This window comes from Callithrix jacchus, chromosome 7 (genome assembly GCF_049354715.1).
Source record: "Callithrix jacchus isolate 240 chromosome 7, calJac240_pri, whole genome shotgun sequence".
In the NCBI taxonomy this organism is placed as follows: domain Eukaryota; kingdom Metazoa; phylum Chordata; class Mammalia; order Primates; family Cebidae; genus Callithrix; species Callithrix jacchus.
Window position 1 is genome coordinate 16,141,374 of NC_133508.1, and position 27,381 is coordinate 16,168,754.

At 47.3% G+C, this 27,381-nt stretch overlaps 1 protein-coding gene across 6 annotated transcripts in view; it reads right to left on the reverse strand.

Annotated features, from left to right (window-relative positions):
* The window catches only part of FAM171A1 (family with sequence similarity 171 member A1), a 155,705-nt gene that overhangs the window by 44,448 nt on the left and 83,876 nt on the right, over nucleotides 1-27,381 (reverse strand). For 4 of the 6 annotated variants that reach the window (XM_035306852.3, XM_035306850.3, XM_035306851.3 and 1 more), the window contains exons 2-3: nucleotides 24,080-24,307; nucleotides 15,404-15,496 (exon numbers count right to left, since the gene is read on the reverse strand). In XM_035306852.3, the coding sequence (XP_035162743.2) occupies nucleotides 15,404-15,496; nucleotides 24,080-24,307 (321 nt within the window). The remainder of the gene's footprint in view (nucleotides 1-15,403; nucleotides 15,497-24,079; nucleotides 24,308-27,381) is intronic. The other 2 variants (XM_078329528.1, XM_054258479.2) reach the window with 1 other exon arrangement.

Here is a 27,381-nt window from a genome sequence, read left to right on the forward strand (position 1 = left end):
ATAGATATCTCTCTCTATATGATATATATATATAGATATATATGATATAGATATATATATATATCTTTTTTTTCTTTTTTTTTAAAGAGATGGGGTTTCACCATGTTGGCCAGGCTGGTCTGGAATTCCTGACCTCAGGTGATCCACCCGCCTTGGCCTCCCAAACTGCTAGGACTACAGGGTGAGCCGCCCCACCCGGCCTGCCATTCTTCTCTTCCTAGTGTGGTCTTACTTTCCTTCAATTTTGCAGAATACTGATGTCTTATTCCTGCCACCAACTTGGTCTGCAGAGGATTCAAACTCCTCAGGTGCCCCACAAGTGCTCCGTGTCCTGCGGGGGCTGTCTTTACCCAGCCCCTTCTCCCCCTTGCCCATGCACACGGCACGTGGCTTGCTTTTGTTCTCCCTTTCCACGCTGCCCTCCGGGATGGAAGGTCAAAATCAGCACTCTTTCCTATTGCCTCACTCCGGATGACATAACATCCATTGCTTCTCTTATTTTTTTCAATGATCAGGAAATAAACGTTTTTTCCTGGTTTTCAGGTTAAATAATGCTGCTGATGGCATTCAGTGAACAACGCCCTGTGTAGCAGCCTGGGTCTCACACAGTGGAAAGGTGAAGCACTCTGCTAATAGGAAGAGGAGAACAGCGAGTCTACATGTGATGAGCAGAGAGGGAGCCTGTCCTCATGAGGGTCCAGGCAGAAGCAGAAGCTGTTCTGGATTGGTGACCCCAGAACAGGAAAGGGAAAGTGCACCCCTCCAGGCTGTAGAAGGAGTCCCTGTGAGATGGGCTGGCAGAGACCTGTGTGAGGGCAGTGAGGGGCAGAAATCTCCTCTGACTGGACTGAGGGTTGCTGAAGACAAAGGGAGCCTGGGAATGTGCCCAGGATATGCAGCCTAGCCAGGACTTACGGGGACTGGCCTGGGACCCAGAGAATCAGAAACCCAGGCTGCTCTCCTCAGCTCTTGGGGCCCTGGTGTCTCACCTGGTCTTCTCCATCTCATGCCTTCTCAAGCAGATCAAGTGTTACATGCATTTGGGTGGACAACACATCTCTCTCCCCTCCCTGCCTCTGCTCTGCCTCTCTCCCCACTTGTGCAGGAGAATTTGGACCCTGTCCACACATCAGCATCTCTCTGCTGGGGCTGGGGGCTGGGGGCATGTAGCGGGCTATGCAGGGGCAGATCCTCAAGGAAGGGATATGGGCAGCGCAGCTTATGACACACCCTGGGACTGGCGTGACATGGGTACCATCCATGAGGGGCCAAACACCCTACTGCACAGCACAGGCAATGCCCATGGTGACAAAATGACTGAAACGGCACCTGAGGAACTTAAGGGTGCAAGCTCTTCTAAGCCAGAGCACAAATAAAATCAAAGAGGGTATGTGTGGGGCTGGGGGGGGCAGTCACATGCCTGAGCCTGCCTCTGTGTACTAAAGCTGCCAACCAGTCTTACACTTCAGAAAGGAATAGGATTGGGTGGGGGTGGCAGGGTGGGCAGTGGATAAGCCTGTAGGGCTCCGTCCCCATCCCCAAAATGCTCAGACCCTGCTTTCCTGAAAATGCAGGGGCCCCTGCTTCCTCTCTCTGCATTTCAACATCTGTTCTTCCGTCTTCTCTTCCGCCCCTAACCACCTCCAAGGTCAATCCAAGCCTCTAATTTAACTTTTGCTTATTCATTGCAAGACTTGGCTCAACTGTCTGTTCTTGCCGTTGTCAGCACGCTCTTTCTCTATAGGCCTTTCCTTCCCAACAAACAAAAATGCCCATTTCTTCCCTGTCTAGAACAAGAACAAGCAAACATGACTTTAATTTTGCTATCCCTATAAGCGAATGCCTTCTGTCCCTCCACCAAGCTCCAGTGATGTGGCTTCTACCCGCAATGCATGCTGCCCTTGGAGACGTCGACTGATCTGCAAACCCATGACCATGGCTCAGCCTCCAACCTCGCCGACCTCTTCACAATGGTTGACACTGTTCACCACTCCTGCCCACGATCCCTCTTCCTCCTTGGCATTCGTGGTTCTGCACTCTGGTTCTCTCCAGTGTCTGCCTGCTGTTTCCTTTGCAGGTTCTTTCTTTTTCGTCCTGCCTCTGGATGAAACAGCTCCCAGAGGGCTACCACCCATCGCATCTGCCATTTCTGTGCTCTGCTCTCTCCCTGTGGGCTCCTTCCACTGCTAGATACTTGGCTGGTACCATCCCCTCCAGCCTTGGATTCTTTTCTAAGCTCCATGCCTGCATTCTCCCCTGCTTTCTAGATACTTCTACCCAGATGCCCATCTGGCACTCTAAAATTATCATCTACCTTCTCTCTTACCTAACAGTATTCCAGTCTCCCCAACACCCAGTTTTGACTCTGGGTCACCATCAGCATTCTCTCTGTCATCTCGCACAGTCACTCAAGTGCCAAGACTGGCCAGTCCCCGCTTACCAGCACTTCTCACATCATCTCTCCCTCCCTCTTTTGCATCCAACAGCATATGTTACCTTATGCTGTCTCTCACCTCAACCACTCCAAAGCCTCCTACCTAGCCCCTCTGCTTTAGCCTCACTCCCTTTTCATCTACTGACACTGTGACTGTTCAAAGATACCACTCTAATCATGTCCTTTCCCTGGCCAGAAACCATCCATGGCTCTCTCCCACTTACCAAATTCACAGCGATGACAAAAACATCAACAACAATGAATAGACCAGGATAGACCCGGACTATGACTACACCTCTTCTCTAAATGAGAGGCACGGATCAGTGCTTTAGAATTTACAAAGTACACCTATAAAAATATGTTATTTAATACTTACAACATCCCTGTGAAGAAGGAACCCCCTTCTGTCTTTATAGATAAGGAATGACAGCTCAAAGAGGTTAAGTGACTTGCCCAAAGCCATTCTGCTTGTGAGAGGTGGGAAGGAATTATTTAATTCTAACTCGATCCCTTCCCATCGCACAATGCCTTCCTCAAAATAGATGCTCCACCTACTGCCAACCAATTCTCATCCTCTGGCCAAACAGGATTACATGACTAAGTCTGTTTCTTTACGTCCTTTTTTTTTTTTTGAGACAGGGTCTTGCTCTGTCACCCAGGCTGGAGTACAGTGGTGCCATCACAGTTCACTGTAGCCTTGACCTTCTGGGCTCAAGTGACCTTCCCACCTCAGCCTACCGGGTAGCTGGGAATGCAGGCACACGCCACACACCTGGTTAATTTTTATATATTTTTTGTAGAGATGAGGTTTTGCCACGTTGCCCAGGCTGCTCTCAAACTCCTGGGCTCAAGTCATCTGCCCACCACAGCCTCCCAAAGTGCTGGGATTATAGGGTGGAGTCACCACACCTGGCATCTCTGTGTCTATATATACATTCATGCTCATCTCCATGTCTGCAACTTCTCACTTATCCTCCACCTCATCCAAAATGCATGTCAAAAGCCACCTCTGCTACGTAGCCTTTGTTAATCGCACCCTAAGCTCTAAGCTCTACTTGAATCGGGCTTACAGCCTGCTCTTCATGCCGGGTATTATAATTATTTGCATTTGTTCATGTCCCTAATCAAAAGCATCATGAGAACTGGGTGGTGGCATCACTTAGCTCCGGTTTAAACGCTTCCTCTACCCCTTCTAGTTGAGTGATTTGGGCTTCAGGTTCTTTATCTTCAACATGGGTAGGAATCATGCCTGTCTCGTAACATGGCTGTTGGGATGCTGGTTCAGAACACATATGGACGATGTCTAATAGCATCTCCTGGATAAGCCCTGCTTTCCTGTCTCCTCTTCCCCTTACAGACTGAAGCTCCTTAAACCAGGTGTTCTGTGAAATGCATGGCACCATGTTCTGTATACAGTTGGTGCTCAATGATACTTGTATGAAAATGAGTTAAACTTGGCAACTCACCATGTTCCAGTAATGCTCTGTCTCCATTCCAACTAGACCAGGTGGTCCTCCATCTCAGCACCATTTACATCTTGGGGCAGGCAGTTCTTTATTTGGGGGTTGTCCCGTGTATTTCAGCATGTATAATTGCATCCCTGACCTCTACCTACTAGATATCTGTAGCAGCCCCCAAATACTTCCAGACCTCACTAAATGTCTCTGCGGGGCAAAATCGCCTCCATTTCTGAACCACTGTACTATACATCCTGAGCATCTTCACGAAATCCAAACACTCAGCGCTGAGAATCTCCCTGCAATGCATCTAGACTGCAAAAGGAACAGGGAAAGCCTCTGTATTCATGGAACTCAAGAGACAAGGCATTTCTCTGTGTCTCTGTCTCTCTCTGTATCTAACTGTGTCTCTCTTTCTGAATGTCTGTCCCTCTCTCAACCTATCAGATGAACAAAGAAGCTTAAAAGGAATGCTAATAGTAAGTTTTTGGAGGGCATGAAGGTTTCCAACTCAATGTCAGCAGCTGAAGTTTAAAGAAAACCCAAGGTTGGGCTCGGTGGCTCACGCCTGCAATCCCAGCACTTTGGGAGGCCAAGGCGGGTGGATCACGAGGTCAAGAGATCGAGACCATCCTGGTCAACACGGTGAAACCCTGCCTCTACTAAAAATACAAAAAATTAGCTGGGCACGGTGGTGCATCCCTGTAATCCCAGCTACTAGGAGGCTGAGGCAGGAGAATTGCCTGAACCCAGGAGGCAGAGGTTGCGGTGAGCCGAGATCGTGCCATTGCACTCCAGCCTGGGTAACAAGAGCGAAACTCCGTCTCAAACAAAAAAAAAAAAAAAAAAAAAAAAAGAAAGAAAGAAAAGAAGACCCAGGGTTGCCACCTGAGAGGAAAGAAAACAAGCCGGAGGGTTGCGGTGGTTTTCTGTTTTCCGCCCTGGGGCTCTTTCTAAGATGCCATTTAGCTTCCTTAAATGGATCAGGGAAGACTTGAGCCAGTAATCTTAGGGATAACGGGTACTTTCTCTTCCTCTTTGAATCAGAGTCAAGGAAATATCTTCTCAGAGCTCTCATCACTTCTGGATGAGGTTATCACATCATCCTCCTTTTCTTACAAGTTTAACTCCCTAAAATATCAGTAACATTCATTACACCAAAAAAAGAAAAGAGTCAGAAGGCAGTCATGGAAATGGCTTGATTATCATAGTGTTTTAAGTGCTAGAATAAGAGAGTAATGATAAAAGAACAAGATAAACTTCAAGAGAGAGAGCAGCCAGCTGCCCAGGAGTAAAGAAGTCCCCGGGCTGGTATTTGTGAACTGCATCTTGAAGGTTGAGAGGCAGAGGAGAAGAGACGGCATCCATGAAGGCACACAGATGGAAAGGGTCTAGCATGTGTGAGGAAGGGGAGAAACTCTATGAGCTGTGTGGGGTCCAGGGGGCAGAGGGGGAGGTTTGCGAAGAACACAGCAAATCCCAATCAAGAGTTTGGGGCTTGGTGTGGTGGCTCTGTAATCCTGTAATCCCAATGCTTTAGCAGGTTGAGGGAGGAAGAACGCTCGAGGCCACGTGTTTGAGAATAGCCTGGGCAACACAGTAAGACCCCATCTCTACAAAAAATTTAAAAAGTTAGCTGGGTGTGGTGGCACATGCCTGAAGTCGCAGCTACTCCAGAGGCATAGGCAAGAGCATCATTTGAGCCTCAGAGTTTGAGGCCACAGTGAGTTATGACTGCACTACTGCACTCCAGCCCATGTAACAGAGTGAGACCCTGTCAATCAATCAATCAATGAGTTTGGACTTTCGTGGAATCCAAACGCCTGCAGGGGAGAGTGAGTGGGAGTTACTGGTACAGAAGTGAAAGATTCTGATTTGTTTTTGCCCAATTCTGACAGCAGGTGGAGTATGGCCGTGGGTGCAGTGAGTCTGATGTCAGAGCGATCAGCCAGGAGGCTGCTATGAAATTATTCAAGTGAGAAACGATAAAAGTTCCAAATAAAGACAGCAGCTCTGGGGTCCTCACCGAAAAGGCAGCTGGAGTGGAAAGCTATTTCTGGGATAAGAGACAGGCAGGGCAGGAAGAACCCACAAAGGAGATTGAGAAACGATGAACAGAGAGATGGCAGAGAAAGGATGAAGACATCCAGGAAGGCGGGACCGGGTGGGGTGGTGAAGCTGTGGGGAAGTCATGAAGGAGAAGTGGCTACTGGATCACGTAACTCCAGCTCTGCTGAGCTCAGCAAGAGGGATTTCTAAAGAATCGTGTGAAGCAGCGTAAAAAGGAGTTTAAAGACATGTGTATGGTGAGGGGAGGTGTCTCCAAGGTTTGAGAGAAGATTGTGACTTGAAGGAGAAACAGGGTTTAAGAAGGGGTTTGCTTTGAACGGCAGAGCTTTTGGTGATTTTGAGAGCTGGGAAAGAACTAAGAGATAAAAGATTCAGCGTGAATGCGAGGAGGTGTGAGAGGAGGTGATAAGGAAAGGGCTCCAGCGTGAATGTGAAGGGCTTTGAGGTAGGGCAGAGCAACTGCAGGGGGACATCACCGCGTCCTCTCAGGAAAGGGAGCAGGAGGAAGAACACTGGAGAAGGTGTGCCTCCCAGCGGCCTGCTTTCCCTGTGAAACCAGCCGCAAGGGCACTGCTAGGACAGCATGGAGGTGGGGCGAGGGGCATGTGGAGTGTGGTGGGAGAGGCTTCCTGCAGCAGCTCCCCTGGAAACAGGAAAAGGAGCTTCTGGGCAACATGAGGAGCCCAGCAGGCAATGGAGACCACGGACCTATGTGGTGCAGGTCGGCCTGATGACAGCTCCCATGGGCGGTCGGGGCATCTCGTCTGGATCTGCTTACTCACTCTCATCACGTTCGGAGTCGTTCTTTCTGAGACAGCGTGAGGGCCTTCTAGAGGTGCTGGGAGCCAGCGCTGCAGGCTGGCTCCCCCAGTCTAATCTCTGGCATTCAAACAATGCCAGCCTCCCCCTTTATCCCTTACCAGAAATAATCTGAGATTTAATTTATGGATTTACCACCAAACCCCTCCCCACGAGATTTTGATGGAAATGTGATCTTCAGCAAAGGACAAAACACTCTCCAAGAAAATGATTCTTCTTTGTAAGTGTTCTCTCTTTCCACATTCTTAACATCTTACAGACCAGTATGGAAACAATTTGCCAGCGTTTTGTGACACTGAGTGCATTTTTCAGACATAGCCTATTCCGGGGAAAATCCCTCTTGCTGACCAATTACTGCGGTGTCATCTACCACTGCAGAGAATATGTGTGAGTCTTCTGGCCCTTCCCCTTCACCATCCTGTTATCCTAAGACAGTCCTGGCTGGCTGCTTGCCTATCTACCTCTGTATCGATCAATCATCTATCTATCTATCTAATCTATATCTATATCTTATCTATCATCTATCAAATCTATTATCTATAGTTTATCTAATCTATCAATCATCTATCAATTTATTTTATCTATCATCTCTCTATTCTATCTATATTCTATCATCTATCCATCTAACCTATCTATCTATCTATCTGTCTATCAATCATCTATCTATCTAATCCATCCATCCATCCATCCATGCATCCACTTACCTACCTAGCTACAAACCAACCAAACTACCTATTTATTTGAGACAGGGGCTTGCTCTGTTGCCAGGCTGGGTTGTACCGGCACAATCATTGCTCACTGCAGGCTTGAACTCCTGGGCTCAAGTGATTCTCTCACCTCAGCCTCCAGAGTAGCTGGGACTATAGGCACACAACACCACACCTGGCTAATTTTTAAATATTCTTGGGGTCTTGCTGTGTTGCCCAGGCTGGCTCAAACTCCTGGGCTCAAGTGATCTTCCCCAAAGTTCCTTGACTTTGGACTCCCAAAATGCTGGGATTACAGGTGTTGAGCCACTGTGCTTGGCCCAGGCTTTGTTTATAAAACAATGTCAACAATAACATGTTAGACCATTACTTTCCTCACTTTTAAAATGGAACAAAACTGGCCAGGCACAGTGGCTTACATGTCTAAGCAGGCAAGAATTTATTTATTTTTCTCCTTTGACTCCATTTAAAAAAAATAAATGCAACTAAATGTGACCAGTCTGAGAATGCAATTTTAATATATCATTTATAAATTCAGTATTGTATTAGTTTTGTAGAAAATAACTGCATTGGGCATCTCAGCACTTTGGGAGGCCAAGGTGGGCATAAGGCTTGAGTCTAGGAACTCCAGACCAATCTGGGCAATATGGTGAAATCCTGCTTCTACTAAAAATTTAAAAAATTAGCCAGGTGTGGTGGTATACACCTGTAGTTCCAGCCACCTGGGAGGCTAAGGTGGGAGGATCGCTTGAGCCTGGGAGACAGAGGTTGCAGGGAGTTGAGATCTAGTCACTGCATTCCAGCCGGGGTGACAGTGGGGCCCTGTCTCTTAAAAGAAAAAAATGCATTAAGTAAATGGTAGTAAAGACCACCATTTATTTATCTACATGGTAAAGATGACCATTTTTTAGCTACATAGTAAAGATGACCATTTATTTATCTGAACAGTAAATATCACCATTTATTTAGCTACGTATAGCTTTCCTTCCACAGTGGGAAAACAGGAAACAAAATGATCCATTATTATCATTGCCATTCCTTAATTTGACCGAGACAAGAAATCATATAATTAAACGTGATTAAGCTCATGAAGCAGGGCACATTTAAGCATTAACAAAATTTAGTAATTTTCAAAAGCTGGCATGGAAATGAGATTATAAACAGGTGTTCTGGTGACGTACAGGAGGCAGTGATAGAATATATGCAATAAATTAACCACAACAAAAACTACCAGAAAGGCTTACTCCTCGGGCTGATTTATAATATGCTCATGCTTCTTGCTCCTCAGAGAGAGACAGAGCTGTTCAAGTACTCGTGTGTGTGTGTGTGTGTCTGTAGTGTACTGTATTTTTTTTAGCTTTCAGAACAAAGAAAATAAGTGGGCTGGGTGTGGCTGCTCATGCGTATAATCCCAGCACTTTGGGAGTCCAGGGTAGGACGATCTTTGAGCCCAGGAGTCTGAGACCAGCCTGCACAACATGGTGAAACTCCATCTCTACAAAAAATCAAAAATTAACCAGGCGTGGTGGTGCGTGCCTATAGTCCCAACTACTCAGGAGGCTGAGGTGGGGGAATCACCTGAGCCGGCGAAGTCCAGGCTACAATGAGCTGAGCTGGTGCCACTGCACTCCTGCCTGAGTGAAAGAGTTAGACCCTGTCTCAAAAAAAAAAAAAAAAAGACCATGGAGTAAGTAGTCTCTGTAGGAAGTACAAAAAGAAGCTGGATTTTGATATTTTGGGTATTTGTTAAACTCAATTATTCAATGAATTACTCATTGGGTATCTACCATTGGCAGGCATAGGGCCAGGAGCTGGCGGGACCAAAATGATGAAGATGTAGTCCTTGGCCTTCTGGTTTTCCAGGAGATAAGGTTTTTCTCCTTCTGAAAAACCAGAAGGAGATAAGGTGTACTCCCAAATATGGCAGAAAAATGGGGGTATCGTGGAAACATCCAGAACCCCCAGCTGGCAGGTTGTTTATTCTGCTGCTCTTGGTTACTGATAAGGACCCGAGGCACAATAAGGGAGATGAGGACTTGTGGCTCCTAGAACAGCAGCCAGAGGTTGCAGAAGGCACAGGAGGTAGAACTACCGGTTCTGGGTTCAGGCAGCTCTCGGACCACTCGGCAGGAGTGCGTGCATTACCCTGTAATGCTGGGCCATGAATGGAACCCCGTGGATGCCCAGTCTGCTCCTTTCTGACCCACTCCAAGTGTCTCTTCTGCTTATGCCTCCTTTCTGTTCTTCAACCTGGCTCACAGGTGGCCTGGCACAGCCTAGCCTGCCTCTCAGGACCATTCAGCCACGATTCTCAACCCCTGCTGGCTTCTTAGTTCAATCCCAGAAAAAGAAAGGGGACAAGAGCTATTGGATCTCACCTGTGGCCACCCTATGGATTGGTTACCCCAAACTGGGTACCAACTCCAAAACAAACAGCCATGGCCTGGAGGGAGGGGGTTACAGGACATGAGCCCCTCGGCTGCCAGGGGAAGGCAGTATGATTCCCATCTCCAGCGGACGTTCAGGAAAGACCTCCAAACCATGTGGCATCCAGGCTGCCCTTTCTGTCCAGGAAAGGTTTGAAGACAGATTGACAGAGGAGGTGGAAGGTTCCAGGTGGAAAACAGAAATCGAGGTAGACCAGAACATAGCACCGGAAGGAGAACATTCAGAAGGGAGGTGAGGCCAGCTCACACCTGTAACCCCAGCACATCACTTGAGGTCAGGAGTTCAAGACCGGCCTGAGCAACATAGTGAGACCTCATCTCTACTAAAAATAAAACTAAATCATTTGGGCATTGGGGTGTATGCCTGTGGTTACAGCTAAACAGGAGGCTGAGGTGAAAGGATTGCTTGAGTCTGGGAGGTTGAGGCTTCAGTGAGCTGTGATTGCACAATTGCAATTCAGAATGGGTGACAGAGTGAGACTGTTTAAAAAAAAAAAAAAAGAGAGAGTGAAAGAGGTTGAGGCCACATCCTGGAGACATGTGAGTGTGAGCTGGCAAAATGAATTTTACTCTATAGGCCAAGGGGAGCCAGGAAGGGAGAGAAGGAATTGGAGCTCACCTCAGGAAGATCCAATGGGCAGTTTGGTGCCCACTGTGTTACAGAGCAGAGACTCAGGCAGAAAGTCTAGCTTCTCCTTCTGAAATCTGGCTCCAATCCTAATTCAAACGCTAAAGACATGTGCCCCAGAGGGGGGCTACTGCAGTGGTCTTGGTAGAGATTGCCAGGGCCTATGTCAGGGCATGGGCGTGGCAATGCTGCGGGCACACACAGGCAGGGGAAGGAATGCCAGCATGCATGGGCATAGAACTGACGACTGTGAAATCAGGCTTGCTACAGCCACATTCCACTCAATATAAGATATAAGAAGGGGAGAAGGAGGTTGTGCGTGACTGCTGTGTAGGCAGGAGGAGACTGCTGGCAGAGGGCACCCCACTCAGGTGCTGGGTCCTGGAGGAACCCCACAGAGCTTTGAGAGGAGACAGTGAGGTGTCCAGCTGTCAGGGCCAGAAGGGCGGCCATAGGAGAACAGGCAGCGATGAGGAGGTTGGGCAGCCACGATGCACCCAAGTGTGGGTGTCGCTCCAGGCCCTGCAGTTCAAGCTCTCATCACAAACACCTTGCTAAGAACAGTGCCGCCCCCCGAGAGAGGGACAGTAAAACCACACATTTCCTCCTTCAGCATCTTAGTAAAGGGAAAGGTGGGGACGGTGGCTGTTGAAGGTGGCTGTGAAGGAGAAGACAAGAGGCCGCCAGTGAGCGCAAGGGTTTAAAAGCCATGTCTGGTGGACGAAGGGGTGCAGGCAGCTGGCCGTGTGGGAAGCCCTGTGTATAAGCAGTGAGGACCTGGATAACAGCAGGAGCTACCGGAGGCCCAGGGCCAGGGGACCGTCTAGCCCTGAGTGGAAGGGGTTGGATTTTATTCCAAGTACTTTGGGAAAACCACTGAAGAACCAAGAGAGGTGACTGGGTCCCCCTCATTTTGTGAATACTCGATTACTGCTTTGCAAGAGTGAAATGGGATAACCAGTGCAAAACCTACTGCAGTGCCTGAGGGGATGTGGTAGTATCCTCGATTTGTGAGGCAGCCATGCAGACGGAGACACTAGGATCATCCAAAGAATGAGATTCGAGGAGAGAAGAACCAAGGACAATTCCTCGAGTTCTGGCCTAAGTTTACAGTGGTATCAGCTGAGGTAGATGTTTATACCATTTATCATGGGAAGGCCAAAAATATTGAGCTCTATGTGTCCATATTGAGTTGGAGGTGCCTGACAGGCCTCCAAGCAGGGGTGTGAACCAAGCCCCCATTTCAGTGGGGAGGGTCTGGGCTGGAGAGATGGAATTGGGATTTGTTGGGAACAAATGCTCCATGCTGCAAAGAAGAATCAGCACTGAAATGAAGGATCTCTCAGCAAGGCAAAGTTACTTTCTGCAGAGAGGGTGCTACTCGCAATGGAGCGATGGTGAGGGCACACTGAACAAAGGAGGGAAGGAGTTTTTATTTCTAATGCAGCTCATCCCTGCTACTGTGTCCTGTCTCCATTGGCTGAAGTTGGACTGTACAATCTAAGCTGAACCTGGCTGGCTAACTTGAAAAGTGCAGGAATACAGTTATATTAGCAGAGAGTGCAGTTTCGGCAGGAGGAACTGTAGTGACGGGAGAGGTAATCTATAGAGTGGGTAGCAGATGTAGAATGCAATCTCTATAGATAAGGACTGGCGGGAAGTCTGTTTACTAGGGTAGGGGACACAGAAAGTAAGGAAGTCTGGCCTTGAAAAAGGGAACAAACAGCAATGATGCTGAGCAAGTTAACCTTTTTAAGAGGAACTCTTTTTGGATCTAACAATCTCAGAGCATTGGAAGCCAGGGGCCTAGATGAGCCAGAAGGAAGAGGTGTGGGCCCATGACAGGCACTGGAGCCTCCTGAGAAGGGACCAAGAGACAGAAAGAAAGTCAGGCCAGGCATGGTACCTGTAATCCCAGCATTTTGAGAGGCTGAGGCAGGGGATCACCTGAGGTCAGGAGTTCAAGACCAGCCTGGCCAACATGGTGAAATACCGTGTCTACTAAAAATACAAAAATTAGCTGGGTGTGATAGTGTGTGCCTGTAATCCAAGCTACTGGGGAGGCTGAGACAGGAGAATCACTTGACCCCAGGAGGGACAGGTGGCAGTGAGCCAAGATCATGCCACTGCACTCCAGCCTGGGCGACAACAGTGAGACTTCGTCTCAAAAATACAAAAAACAACAAAAGTCACGGGAGAAGAGTGTCAAGACAGAATGACCAGTCTTCTCTGTTGAATGTGGGGGAGGCGTCAAGGGGGATGGAGAAATACCCTTGGGGCTGGGCAATAAAAAGGCGATTCTAACAGGAGAGCTAAGAAAAGAAAAATCAGAGGCTACCATGGCCAGTGGGCTTAGGCCATGATGTAGCTCTATCCTAAAATGAAACTGAGGGTGCAGGCTCAGCTCTGTTCTCTCTTAGAGAGGATAATAAGAGGGTAATTTACAGCTCTTACTGTGCAGATGACACCAGAATCTGTATTTTGATTCCTGTTTTCTCTTTAAACTTGAGTTAGAAATGTCACCAGTCGCTTCTGCTCATTTTCTCTTCAAATACATTCTCTAACAGCGGTGGCTACACGTTAGACTCTTCCCGTTTCCCACAGCCACTCAGAACGGAGTGAGTTCACCTCACTTGCAAATGGTACATGAATTTGGTTCCATAGAGAACAACGGAGGTACAATGGCATTACAATAATGAATAAAGTAAATAAAAAATGAATCTCACGAAACATTCAAAGCCAGGAAACAGGCCAGGTGCAGTGACTCATGCCTATAATCTCAGCACTTTGAAAGGCTGAGGGAGGCGGATCTCTTGAGGTCAGGAGCTTGAGACCTACCTGGCTAACATGTGAAACCCTATCTGTATTAAAAATACAAAAATTAGCTGGGCATGGTGGCGGGTACCAGTAATTCCAGCTACTTGGGAGGCTGAGGTATGAAAATCACTTAAACCTGGAAGGTGGAGGTTGCAGTAAGCCAAGATTGCACCATTGCACTCCGGCCTGGGTGACAGAGTGAGACTCCATCTCCAAAAAAAAACCAAAAACCAAAAAACAGAAAATGAAACAAACCAACCAAACAAACAAATAAAACAAAGCCAGAAGTATCACTGTAGGGATACGATCATGGCTCACTGCAGCCTCGACCTTCTGGGCTCAATTAATCCTTCTGTCTCAGTTTCCTGAGTAGCTGCGACTACAGGCGTGCAATACCAGACCCAGCTATTTTTTTATTTTTGGTAGAGACGGGTGTCTTACTTTACTGCCCCAGCTTGTCTTGAATGCCTTGTCTCAGGTGATCCTCCTGCCTTAGCCTCCCCAGATGCTGGGATTATAGGTATGAGCCACTGTGCCTGCCAGGCCATGATTTAGATGGAATACTATGTTCATTTTTTTTTTTTTTTTTAAAGATGGGGTTTCACCATGATGGCCAGGCTGGTCTTGAACTCCTGACCTCAGGTTATCCACCCACCTCAGCCTCCCAAACTGCTAGGATTACAGGCGTGAGCCACCATGCCCGGCTGAATAGTATGCTCTTATCACAGAAACACATTTTACACAGCATTCTCAATTCTAACCCAGTATCAGGAAAAGCACAGTCCTTCAAATCTTCTTTGTGAGCTTCTCTGTGAGAGCAGAAGGGACAAGATCATGTTTACAGACATCACAACTTGTGAGACAGAAGAAAAAACAAGAGGGCAAGAGAGAGGACAAAGCTGCACTGGTCTGTTTATTAGTCCTTGGGAGTGACCTTGTCCACTTGTGAGGCACAGGCAATGGCCTGGATCTGACCCAAACCAGAGGAACATGCTCTCCCCTGGAGAGCAGAGGGACGGTGGTGGGCAGAGTGCAACAGCCCCTCTTCTCTCACACACTTAGAAGATTATAGTCAACCGATGGTTTAATCAAATTCAAATGTGGTGTGCCTCACAGGGAAAAGAGATGCTATGTCCCAGCTGTGGATACATTCGCTGATGTCACCGACTGACAATAAATGGATCCCGTGTAAGACTTTTTTTTTTTGAGACAGAGTCTCACGCTGTCACCTGGGGTTGGAGTGCAATGGCACAATCTCAGCTCACTGCAACCTCCACTTCTTGGGTTCAAGCAGTTCTCCTGCTTCAGTTTCCTGAGTAGCTGGAATTACAGGCGCCCACCACCAAGCCCAGATAATTTTTAGTAGAGACAGGGTTGCATTATGTTGGCCAGGCTCGTCTCGAACTCCTGACCTAGTGATCCGCCTGCCTTGGCCTCTCAAAGTGCTGAGATTACAGGTGTAAGTCACCGCGCCTGGCCAGATTTTTTTTTTTTTTGAGATGCAGTCTTACTCTGTCGTCCAGACTGGAGCGTAGTGGTGCAATCCTGGATTACTGCAACCTCCCCTCCCCAAGTTTAAGCAATTCTCCTGCCTCAGCCTCCTGAGTAGTTGGGCTTACAGATGAGTGCCACCATGCCCAGCTAATTTTTTTTTTTCTGTATTTTTTAATGAGATGGGGTTTCACCATGTTGGCCAGGTTGGTCTCAAACGCCTCACCTCAAATGATCAATCCACCTCGGTCTCCCAAAGTGCTGGGATTGATTGAGCCATTAGATTTTAGTAGGTGGCCCCAAACTAACTATTGTTTCTCTTTTTAATTATTAAACATGTCAAAATAACAAAAGGGTACATTTCAAATGTTTCACCAAAAAAAGTGTTAGGTAAGTGAGGTGGTGGATAGGTTAACATGCTTGATTTAATCAATCCACCTTGTACACATACATCAAATCACACTGTACCCCATAAATGTATGCAAGAATGCATCCATCAAAAATAATAAAGACTGAAAAAATATTAAACATACCTTGGAATCCTGATACTATTTGGACGATATCTTCATACACCATTAGAGTGGCAGATCGTTCTGGAAGCAGACCAAGGCTCAGAGAAGAAAATACTGCAGGAAAAAGAAATGGATAGAAGGGGATTTTGATACTTACATCTAAGTGCTCACTCTAATTTTTGGGATACTTTGCAGTTTTTGTATCTTCTGATTTCAAATCAGTTAAGATTAATTTTTAGTTAGATTTTGAAAAGACCTTCAAAATGCTACATGTGTATTGCAAAATCTCCTATAACAATTACCTACCCCACAATGGTCAACTTTTTTCATTTGTTGGATGTTTTCGGTGAAGTCACTGAGCCTGCTCACATTAGGAGTATATTAAAGTTATCATGTACACACTACATGGATGTAGACTAAGTAATGTTAGATGTTAACATTGAGAATGGCTTAAAGGCCGGGCGCAGTGGCTCACGCCTGTATTCCCAGCACTTTGGGAGGCTGAGGCAGGTGGATCATGAGGTCAGGAGATCGAGACCATCCTGGATAACATGGTGAAACCCTGTCTCTACTGAAAAATACAAAAAGTTAGCCAGGTGTGGTGGCAGGTGCCTGCAATCCCAGCTACTCGGAAGGCGGAGGCAGGAGAATTGCTTGAACCTGGGGGATGGAGTTTGAAGTGACTCGAGATCACACCACTGCACTCCAGCCTGGGCGACAGAGCAAGACCAGGTTAATGTGTACCTCATGATAAAAGAATATTCCCCCAACCCTGGGAACTAACAACATGATAGAAATCGTGCTTTTCATTTCTGTTTTTTTTTGAGACAGGGTCTTACTCTGTCACCCAGGCTGGAGTGCAGCGGCACGGTGATGGCTCACTGCAGCCTCGACCTCCCAGGCTCAAGTGACCCTCCTGCCTCAACTTCTCAAATAGGGGACCATGGGTGTGCACCACCACACCCAGCTAATTTTTAAAATTTTTTGTAGCGATAGGGTCTCCCTATGTTGCCCACATTACTCTAAAACTCCTGGGCTCAAGCGATCCTCCCACTTTTGCCTCCCAAAGTGCTGGGATTATAGGTGTGAGCCACTGTACCTAGCCTAGTTGTGCTGTTTTTAAACTCTTGCTTAAGTACCTGGATTTCTAAAAAATTTTAGAAACTCCATAAATTTCTGGGTAAAACATGAATTTAGGAGAAAAACAAATAAATGCATTCTAGAGTAATAATCATCACTCACATTACTGAAAGTTTACTAACAGGACAAACATTATTCTAAGTGCTTTAGTTTCAGTAATTTATTTAAGCCTCAAAACCGCTCTGTGAAGTAAGCATTATTATCATTATTTTTGAGACGCAGTTTCACTTTTGTTGCTTAGGCTGGAGTGCAGTGGCGCAGTCTTGGTCACTGCAACCTCTGCCTCCCAGGTTCAAGACATTCTCCTCCCTCAGCCTCCCGAGTAGCTGGGATTACAGGCACCCGCCACCACGCCCAGCTAATTTTTTTAAAAAGTATTTTTTTAGTAGAGATGGAATTTCACCATGTTGGCCAGGCTGGTTTCAAACTCTGACTTCAAGTGATCCATCTTCCTCAGCCTCCCAAAGTGCTAGGATTACAGGTGTGAGCCAACGTGCCTGGCCCCTGAAGTAGGCATTATTAACACGCCCATTTTACAGGTAAGGAAACGGGTTTATAAATGAGGAAGTAACTCGCCCAATATCCAACAGCTAATAAATGCCTGGGCTAGGATTTGAACTCAGGAGTTCTCAACCACTATGAGACATAGAAAAGTTGGCGTAGAGAGGTAAATGACATTCTGGGAAAACATCAGGATCTAGAAGATAAGTGTGAAGATCAATCACACAGTGCTGGCTCTTTTTTTTTGTTTTTTTTTTGAGATGGAGTTTCACTTTTGTTGCCCAGGCTGCAGTGCAGTGGCGCAATCTCGGCACACTGCAACCTCTGCCTCCCTGGTTCAAGTGATTCTCCTGCCTCAGCCTCCTGAGTTGCTGGGATTACAGGCATGCACTGCCAAGCCTGGCTAACTGTGTATTTTTCGTAGAGATGGGGTTTTGCCATGTTGGCTAGGCTGGTCCTGAACTCCTGGCCTCAAGGGATCTGCCTGCCTTGGCCTCCCAAAGTGCTGGGATTACAGGCGTGAGCCACCGTACCCAGTCAAGCAGGGCTGGCTCTTAATAGTGCCATAGGACACCAGTGAGGTGGCCATGGATGTGACCTCTTTTCACTAATCCTCCACACAGTCAATTTATTTAGCTGTCACCATATACAAGGCTCAGATCTAGATCCTGGGTGGAACAGATCAGTGTTAGAAGTAGCCTGTGCCTTCTAGACTCATGCATTGCAAGAAAGCTAGACTTGAAATAAATAGCTGTACGACAAGCAGAATGGGACAGGTGCCAGGAGGACAAGAATAGCAGCTTGGTGCTGCAGAAACAGCCTGGCAGTTCCTCAAATATTAAACACTGAGTGACCCCAGGACCCAGCAATTCCACTCCTAGGTATAAACCCAAGAGAACCAAAACCTACATTCATTCGGAGACTCACACATCAATGTCTGCAGCAGCATTATCTGTAACAGCCGGAAAGTGGAAACAACACAAATACATGTCTATAAGCTGCTGAATGGATAAAGTGTAGGGCTGTCCATAGGAGGGAATACTATTCACCCGTGGAAGGAAAGGTGGTACTCACACGTGCTACAACATAGATGAATCTTGGAAACATCAGGCTAAGTGAAAGATGCCAGACACAAAAAGCCACGCATTACAAGATTCAAGTTATACGGGATGTGCAGAATAGGAAATCTAGAGAGACAGAGGGTAGATTTGTGGTTGCCAGGGGCTGAGAGGTGTGAGAAACAGTGCGTCGATGCTAATGGGTACGGGGTTTTGAGGGTGAGGACATATTCCGCAATTAGTCACTGTTGGGAAGAAACCTAACTTAGGTAAATCCCGCATGATCACTTGGAAGGTAAACTATTATCAGCGACCCTTTCACCTAAGGGCACATGGCACCTCCTGGAGAGGAGGAAAGGGCAGGGGTGTCCTAGCAGATCTGCTGGTAGAAAGCAGTGCACCTCAAAACCCGGGCGAAGGTTACATGCCACGCCCTCCTAAGTGAGGATGCCTGGGCCTTCCCACTCCATTCCAGAGCTCCCACAGAGACTGCAGGCATTTACAAGGCCCTGACCATCTCTGAGCTGACCAGTGTGTGGGGCTCAGAGCTCCGAAATCACCTGTGGTTATCCCCGAGAGGTGCGTGACCATCTCAGTGTGTTTTGAAAATGTTTCTCACCTAAAATATTTGGTACTTTCTTATACAAGGCAGCTGCTCTCGCAAACTGTTTCTGAAACCTTATTTCCTAAAGGAGAAAAAAAGGATTCCTTGTTTTAGTTTTTCAGGCTCTTTCTTCGAATTCTAACACACATGATTTCTTGTAAGAAGCCTGGCACTGGCAGGGGCTTCCCAGGGCTGAGGGCAGGGACTAGAACTGCAATCAGTCCAGTGCCCAGGTGGGTGGAGGCGGCAGAGAGACGGAGACGTGCGGGCAGATGCTGCTTTTTCCCGTCACAGAGGGGAGGTTGACTATGCCTGGAGGTGGTCTTCATACCGAGTGCATATATATATTTTGATACCTAGATGGAAAGGAACATCTCATTCTATCCAGGAGAGGCAGGAAGATTTCTTGAGGAAGAAAACAGTCCAGCTGGACTTTATGGGATAAAAGATAAGTTTCCCAGCCAGGTACAGTGGCCCACACCTGTAATCCCAGCACTTGGGGAGGTCAAAGCAGGCAGATCACCTGCGGTCAGAGGTTCGAGACCAGCCTGGCCAATATGGTGAAACCCTGTCTCTATTATAAAGACAAAAATTAGCCAGGTGTGGTGGCATGTACCTATAATCCCAGCTACTTGTGATGCTGAGGCAGGAGAATCACTTGAACCCGGGAGGCGAAGGTTTTAGTGAGCTGAGATCATGCCACTGTACTCCAGCCTGGGCGACACAGCGAAACTCCATCTCAAAGCAAAAAAAAAAAAAGCCAAGTTTGCCAAGAGAACAATGCAGATGAACACAGACAGGGCATAAATGCCAGACTCCAGAGAAGGACACATTGCCCAGGTGGCAGACTATGAGATACAGAAGGGAGACCGGGGAGGAGGCTCTGTGTCATGTTTATTTCCTCCTGAGGCCACCAAAGAATTTTACACAGGGACATATTTTAATACACGAACTGCACACATCTATTTTAATACACAAATGCTCAGTCATATGGTGGGTGGTCTATGGGGTAGAACAACCTGCTAGAGGCTGTTGCCATAGTCTTGTACCATCACTAAGGACCTGGGCCAGGGCAATGGCTGCAGAGACAGCAATAATTAACAGGTTGAATGGGCTGGGCTGGTGGTTCAAGCCTGTAATCCCAGCACTTTAAGAGGCCAAGGTGGGCAGATCGCGAGGTCAAGATTGAGACCATCCTGGTCAACATGGTGAAACCCCATCTTTACTAAAAAACAAAAATTAGCTGGGTGTGGTGTTGTGCACCTGTAGTTCCAGCTACTTCGGAGACTGAGGCAGGAGAATCGCTTGAACCTGGGAGGCAGACGTGGAAGTAAGCCAAGATCACACCACTGCACTCCAGCCTGGTGATAGAGCAAGACTCCATCTCAAAAAACGATGTAGAATGATGACAGCCTTTAGCGGACAGACTGCCTGTCTCGTATGGCCAAGTTTACTCTTACCTGCCTCCACAGCTGGAGGGTGTTTTCCTTATGCTGGGTTCCTCCCTCTCCTCCCTTCCTTGAAAGGGAAAAAAACCTCAACACGTCCTCCAGGAACTATTGTTAAGGATGAAAAAGGAAATCCATCCCCAGATCTCATAAGAACACTCATGCAAACACAAGCAGCATACTGCACACGTGTGGAAAAGAAAGTGGTTTTTAGTTTCAAATTTTCAATGTATTTTAGAAGAGGCTCCCAGTTCTTCCCTCTTCCTTGCCCAGTTATCTGAAATACCAGAAGCGTGAGCCTTCCCCTCCACAAATATTCACAAAAGCAAATTGGCCCTGCTTTTCACAATAGGCCAAATTTTCTTGTCTAAATTGTGGTGAGGTTTCCTGTTAAGTTCTAGTTAAGAGTGTAACAGGGTGTGGATGTGCGTCCCTGTCCAAATCTCACGTGGAAGTGTAATCCCCAGTGTTGGGGAGGGGCCTGATGGGAGGTGATGACATCATGAGGGCAGTTTCTCATGAATGGTTTAGCATCATATCCTGGTGCTGTTCTTGTGATAGCGAGTGTTTGTGAGATCTGGTTGTGTAAAAGTGGGTAGCACCTCTCTCTCTTCTTCCTGCTCTGGCCATGTGAGACATCTGACTCTCCCTTTGCCTTCTGTCATGACTGGAAGCTTTCTGAGGCCTCCCCAGAAGCAGAAGACGCCAAGCCTCCTGTTTCTACCCCTGAACCATGGGCCAGTTACATTAAACTACCCAGTCTCAGGAAATCTTTATAGCAATGTGACAATGGACTAATACAGAGTACATATATTATATTGAAAAGGCAAGCACAGAAAAATAATCCAAGATATGAGAAGATTCTTAGAAATTATTTAGACTAATTAACTTGATTTCAGAAACAAACACAAGCTCAGAAAGTGCTGATGGGCCGACATGTGTGGGGCCAGCCAGGAATGGGCAGGCCTGAGACCCACCTGTCTTCACACCTTATCCAAAACTCAATTAAACTTCATTAATCCCATGACTGACTCATTTAAAAATACAGATACCAGCCAGGTGCAGTGGCTCATACCTACAATCCCAGCACTTTGGAAGCCTGAGGCAACTGGATTCCCTGAGGTCAGAGGTTCGAGACCAGCCTGGCCAACATGGTAAAATCCTGTCTCCACTAAAAATACAAGATTAGCCGGGTGTGGTGGGGTGCTCCTGTAATCCCAGCTACTCGGGAGGCTGAGGCAGGAAAATCACTTGAACCCGGGAGGCGGAGATTGCAGTGAGCTGAGATTACACCACTGCACTCTAGCCTGGGCAACAGAATGAGACCCTGTCTCAATAAATAAATAAATAAACAAACAGATACTGTGGAAATAGTTTTTCCACAATGATCATGTTAACAGCGTCAAAATGAGTGTGATCGAAGTGCAGCAGATGCTCATTATTCACCAATCCTGTATTTGTAAACCTCTCTACTTGCTATAACTTATTTGTAACCCCCAAATCTATTCAGGGCCACGCTCTTTACCGTTTTAAGCATTCTGTTGGTGATTTTGCTATTTATTTATTTGTTTTTAGAGACCGCATCTCACTGTGCCACCTGGCTGGAGTGCAGTGGCGCCATCCAGCTCACTGTAGCCTCCACCTCCCAGGCTCCAGCTCCTCTCGCCTCAGTCTCCAGAGTCGCTGGGATTACAGGCATGATTCCCCCATTTCATATGGCCCCCAGCACAGTGCTGTCTAATGTTCCTAAGCAGGAGGAGGTTGTGATTATGCCTTATAAAGAAAATACGTGTTTTTGATGAGCTTTGTTCGGGCATGAGTTATGGTGCTACGGGCTGTGAGTTCAATGTTAATGAATCAACAATCTATATATCATAATAAGATCTCTTTCTCTTTTTTTTAGACGGAGTCTCGTTCTGTCACCCAGGCTGGAGCACAGTGGCACAATCTCAGCTCACCACAATCTCCACTTCCAGGTTCAAGTGACTCTCCTGCCTCAGCCTCCAATTAGCTGGGATTACAGGCATATGCCACCATGTCCAGCTAATTTTTGTATTTTTAGTAGAGACAGGGTTTCTCCATGTTGATCAGGCTGGTCTCAAACTCCTGACCTCACGTGATCTGCCTGCCTTGGCCTCCCAAAGTGCTGGGATTACAGCTGTGAGCCACCACGCCCAGCCTAAGATTTCTTTAGACAAAGACACACATAAAACAAAGATATGTACTCCTGATTGATTCATGAAAATGCTGGGAGCAGAGGCTTGCAGGAATCCAGCCCTGCGCTTCCCTCGTAGCAGTGGTTCAGTATCTGCTCACTGAATGTTTGAGATGACTATGGACCGTAACTACTATGAATAATGGGAAGTGACTGATGGACTTGGTGCAGCTGTTCTCCTGAAACAGGCAGAGACAGCCTAAATGTCCCTGGGTTATCTCCAGTGACCTCTCAGCATAGGCCATTGGAGGGTCAAATGCTTACTCTGTTTGAATTTATTTTATTATTTTTTGAGACAGCGTCTTGCTCTGTTGCCCAGGCTGGAGTGCACTGACGCCATCTCAGCTCACTGCAGCCTCGACTCCAATGTTCCCTTGGATGTAACCGAGTAGAGACCACCTGTCTTGTTGTGCGGGCCTTCCCGGGGTCCTGTCTCAGGCCCACTGTCCTCCACTCTCTGCTGGAGCTCATAGTGAACACTGCTGACGAGCCAAACTAAACCTCTAGCCCATCTCTCTCTTGAACCCCAAGTTCATTTCAAACTAAAGGGGCAAATATGCTCACTTGGTATCCCAGAGGCAATTTCAACTAAATATATCCTAAAGTTAGCTTATCACCAATGACCCCACACCTGTTCATCTCCTCCCATTTCCCCAAGCTCTATCTGTGTTTGCCTAAGCCTGGAGCTTAGGGAGGGAGGAAGGGAGGGAAGGAGGGAAGGAACGTCTTTAACTCACGCCATCAGTGCAAGCAACTTTAGGGAAACATGGCATGGCCGGTTCCCCAACTCCACAGCTTGTTCCTGCAGGGACCATCTGCTTTGTCACCAGCTAGAAAACCCGAGGTCCAACTCACATTCCTTCTCTGTCAACATTTTCCTTCCCTCTCTCTTGTCCATTCTCCAAGACCTGCTAAACATCTCTCGGGTTTATCCCCTTTTCTTAAAAACTTTCCTAAACGATCTCCATTGTATACATATCAAATCTACTTTCCATAGCTCACAAAGCAGTGGCCTCAAACTTTGATAAATATTTTTATTTTTTGAGACGGAGTTTCGCTCGTTACCCAGGCTGGAGTGCAATGGCGCAATCGCGGCTCACCGCAACCTCCGCCTCCTGGGTTCAGTCAATTCTCCTGCCTCAGCCTCCTGAGTAGCTGGGATTACAGGCACGTGCTACCATGCCCAGCTAATTTTTTTGTATTTTTAGTAGAGACGGCGTTTCACCATGTTGACCAGGATGGTCTCGATCTCTTGACCTCGTGATCCACCCATCTCGGCCTCCCAAAGTGCTGGGATTACAGGCTTGAGCCACCACGCCCGGCTGATAAATATTTTTATTCACAGTATCTGCTGGAAAGGGAGTGGGGTTTGCTTGTTACAATGCAAATTCCCCTCCCCATATTGAATGGTGGAGTTCTGGAATCTGGATGTTTTTATTTATTTTATTTCACTTTATTCTTGAGGCAAGGTCTTGTTCTGTTGCCCAGGCTTGAGTGCAGTGGTGTGATTATGGCTCACAGCAGTCTCGAACTCTCAGACTCAAGCAATCCTCCCAAGTCAGCCTCCTGAGTAGCCAGGACTATGGGTGCACACCATGATGCCTGGCTCATTTAAAAATTTTTTGTAGAGATGCAGTCTCACTATGCTGCCCAGGCTGGTTTCAGACTCCTGGCCTTACACGATCCTCCCACCTGGCCAATGCCCTCTGTGTTAGATGAAGAAGGCCTTACCAGGTAACCGGATTGGCTTCCACGGGGCGGAGTTTGGCACGTAGGCGTGCTTCGAGGCAGTGACGATCAACTGACTGCCCAGCTTATACTGGAACTTGATAAAGGCAACACCATCGGTCCCCGAGGTGCCAGAGGCGATGGAGGCCTGGTTGATGAAGATCTCGATGAGCGCGTCTGCTATGGGCTGGTGGGTGCTGGCGTCGCTGACGTGCACCTTCAGCGTCACCTCTGGAGGTAGAGAAAGCACAAAGAACAGCTGCTATCAGTGGAAAATGTTCATAGCCACTCTGCTAGGACTGTGATGGGAGGGGGAAGGAGGGCTACGCTAAGGACGTCTAGGTGGACATTCAAAATACGCAGTTTCTTCCAGGGACATTTTCTTCTTAGAGGTCTCTTTTTACCTCACACAATTTCCCATTTTCAAAACCACAGCCTGTCCCAAACCACTTTCTTTTTTATTTCTTCCTGCTCACACCAACAAATGATCAAGAGAAAAATGCTATACTTTAAGACATTGGGTAACCAACAATACTGTGTGTGTGTGTGTGTGTGTGTGTGTGTGTGTGTGTGTGTGTTTTAAAACAGGGTCTCGCTGCTGCACAGGCTGGAGTACAGGAGCGTGATCATGGTTCAGTGCAGCCTCAACCTCCTGGGCTCAACTGATCCTCCCGCCTCAGCCTCCTGAGTAGCTGGGTGTGTGCCATCATGCTGGAATGATTTTTGCAGAGACGGGGATTTGCCATGTTGCCTAGGCTGGTTTCAAACTCCAGAGGCTCAAGTGATCTGCTTCCCTCAGCCTCCTAAAGTGCTGAGGTTATAGGTGCGCCCCACCGTGCCCGGACAGCAATATTCTCTCAATGGCATTTGGGCTGCCACAGGAGGAACACAGTGGGCTGTGCCATTGGCAGCCGTGTCCTTCTCTGGTCCTGGCAAACGTGGGCAGAAGTCACCCGGGATGTGCACTGGTAATCACAAAGACGGGGCTGAAAAGACGGGAAAACTACTGTTAAAAGGGAGGATCCAAACCACAGAACAAGAGAAGATCAGAAAAAGGAAGAAAGAAAGCAAACTTTTACGAAGACAGATGAAGTCAAGTTAGGAATATTGGCAAAAGCAGATCATGAATGTGGGAAACAGACTGTTAAAAATTGCTAAAAAATTAAAATAGAATGGCTAATTTAAATAACTCAGGGAAGGGATAGTTATTGACTACTCTGTGCCTAGAACTGTAACTGCACAGCTACAGTGAAGGAGAAGACGTGTGAGTAAATGAAAAAGCACCACAGCTGAGGGGGAACAGCATGTGTGAAGGCTCAGAGGCAGGAGGGCGCCAGGCTTCCTGGAGAAACAGTGGCAGGTTCTGAAAGCTGGAAGGAGGGTGGGAGAGGGGTGGGAGCTGGAGAGGCAAGTAAGGCCAGATGAGGCAGCAAAGACGTATTCTTTATTCTAAAGGCAATGGGAAGTCACAGAGCTTTCAAAAGGGGAGTGGAAATCAAATTTGTTATAGAAACATGTGGCTCCAGCTGAAGAATGGGCTGAGGAAGAGGCAAGGTGGAGAATAAGCATTCAATTAAGGACTCTGTGATAACCCTGGACTGCGATGGCGGTGGATCAGACTCCAGCAGAACAATCACATCAAGGGTGCTGATTCCAGAACCGCATGGGGAGTAACTCAGAAATGCGTCCTGCTCCCATTAACCCTATTTGCTTAGAGAGGAAGGGAGCAGCTGGTGCCTGAAGATGTATGCCCACCTGACCACTTGCAGGCACCATGCGCCATGCTTTCTAAGCTGCCTTTGATCTGAAACACTTGGGATAGGAAGGTGGGGCAAGGACTAGCAGAGAATGAGGAGGTGGCCAAAGAGGCTCGTGTTCATAGAACCTTTTGGAGTGGGGCTCAATGGAATGCCCAATAATAAGCCTGCTGCAGGCTGGCTGGGTAGAGAGCAGCCTGAGAGCGAGGATGAGGAAGGAGTGTTGGGTTGACCTTGCAAGTATTGCCCAGTGGCACATGCTCTGGAGTTCTGCCATTCTCACTGGAGGCTTGAATCTTAGCTCCACCATGTGCTAACCATGTGGCCATGGGTGTTTTATCTTCCCTAGGCCTCAGTTTCCCTACTGTAAACTGGGAATGATAAACATGCATAGTTCAACATATAGGCAGAAACAGTGTAACGTCTGGCAGAGTATGCACCGACAGGAGCTGCTACAATTGTGTCATCTAATCATGATGCTTGCAAACGTTCCAACATGTGCTTGGGGATACCAGGTTTGGGGTTCAGAAAGGAGAGTTAAAAAAGAGAAATATGGCCAGGCACGGTGGCTCATGCCTGTAATCCAAGCATTTTGGGAGGCGGATTACCTGAGGTCGGGAGTTAGAGACCAGCCTGACAAACATGGTTAGTAGAGAAACCATCTCTACTAAAAATACAAAAATTAGCCAGGAGTGGTGGTGCATGCCTGTAATCCCAGCTACTCGGGAGGCTGAGGCAGGAGAATCTCTTGAACCCGGGAGGCAGAGTTTGCGGTGAGCCGGGATCACGGCATTGCACTCCAGCCTGAGCAAGAAGAGTGAAACACCATCTCAAAAAAAAAAAAAAAAAAAGAAAGAAAAGGAAGGAGAAAATATATAAAACAAAAGAGACAGACAACCTCTCAGAAAGTATTAATACCTTTTTTCTAGATGGAGTTTCACTCTTGTCACCCAGACTGGAATGCAACGGCATGATCTTGGCTCACTTAACCTCCGCCTCATGGGTTTAAGCAATTCTCCTGCCTCAGCCTCCTGGGTAGCTGGGATTACAGGTGCCCACCATCATGCCTGGCTAATTTTTTGTGCTTTTAGTAGAGACGGGGTTTCACCATGTTGGCCAGGCTGCTCTTGAACTCCTGACGTCAGGTGATCCACCCGCCTCAGCCATCCAAGATGCTGGGATACAGGCGTGAGCCACTGCACCCAGCCTATTAATACCTTTATATGCACGGTTCTATCCTATCCTGGGGCAAACACATGGAGACACATTTTGGTTTGAGAATCTCCACGTTGGTAACTTGCCAACTAGCTGTCTCAGGATACTAAAGCAGTCTTTTCAATACTGCAAATTTTAGTTAGTCAATCGTTTTTCACCCATTTTTTCACATGGTGACTTAATACATTTCTTCAGTACATAACCACAGACAAGACCTAGAGAATCCTGGCCCTAGTTAAAGCATCCTCCTGCCTTTGAGGAGCTTTGAGCTATAGGTGTGTGCCACGTAAACCTTTTAAAATGTTTTAGAAAGAACAAACAAATGCTATAGAA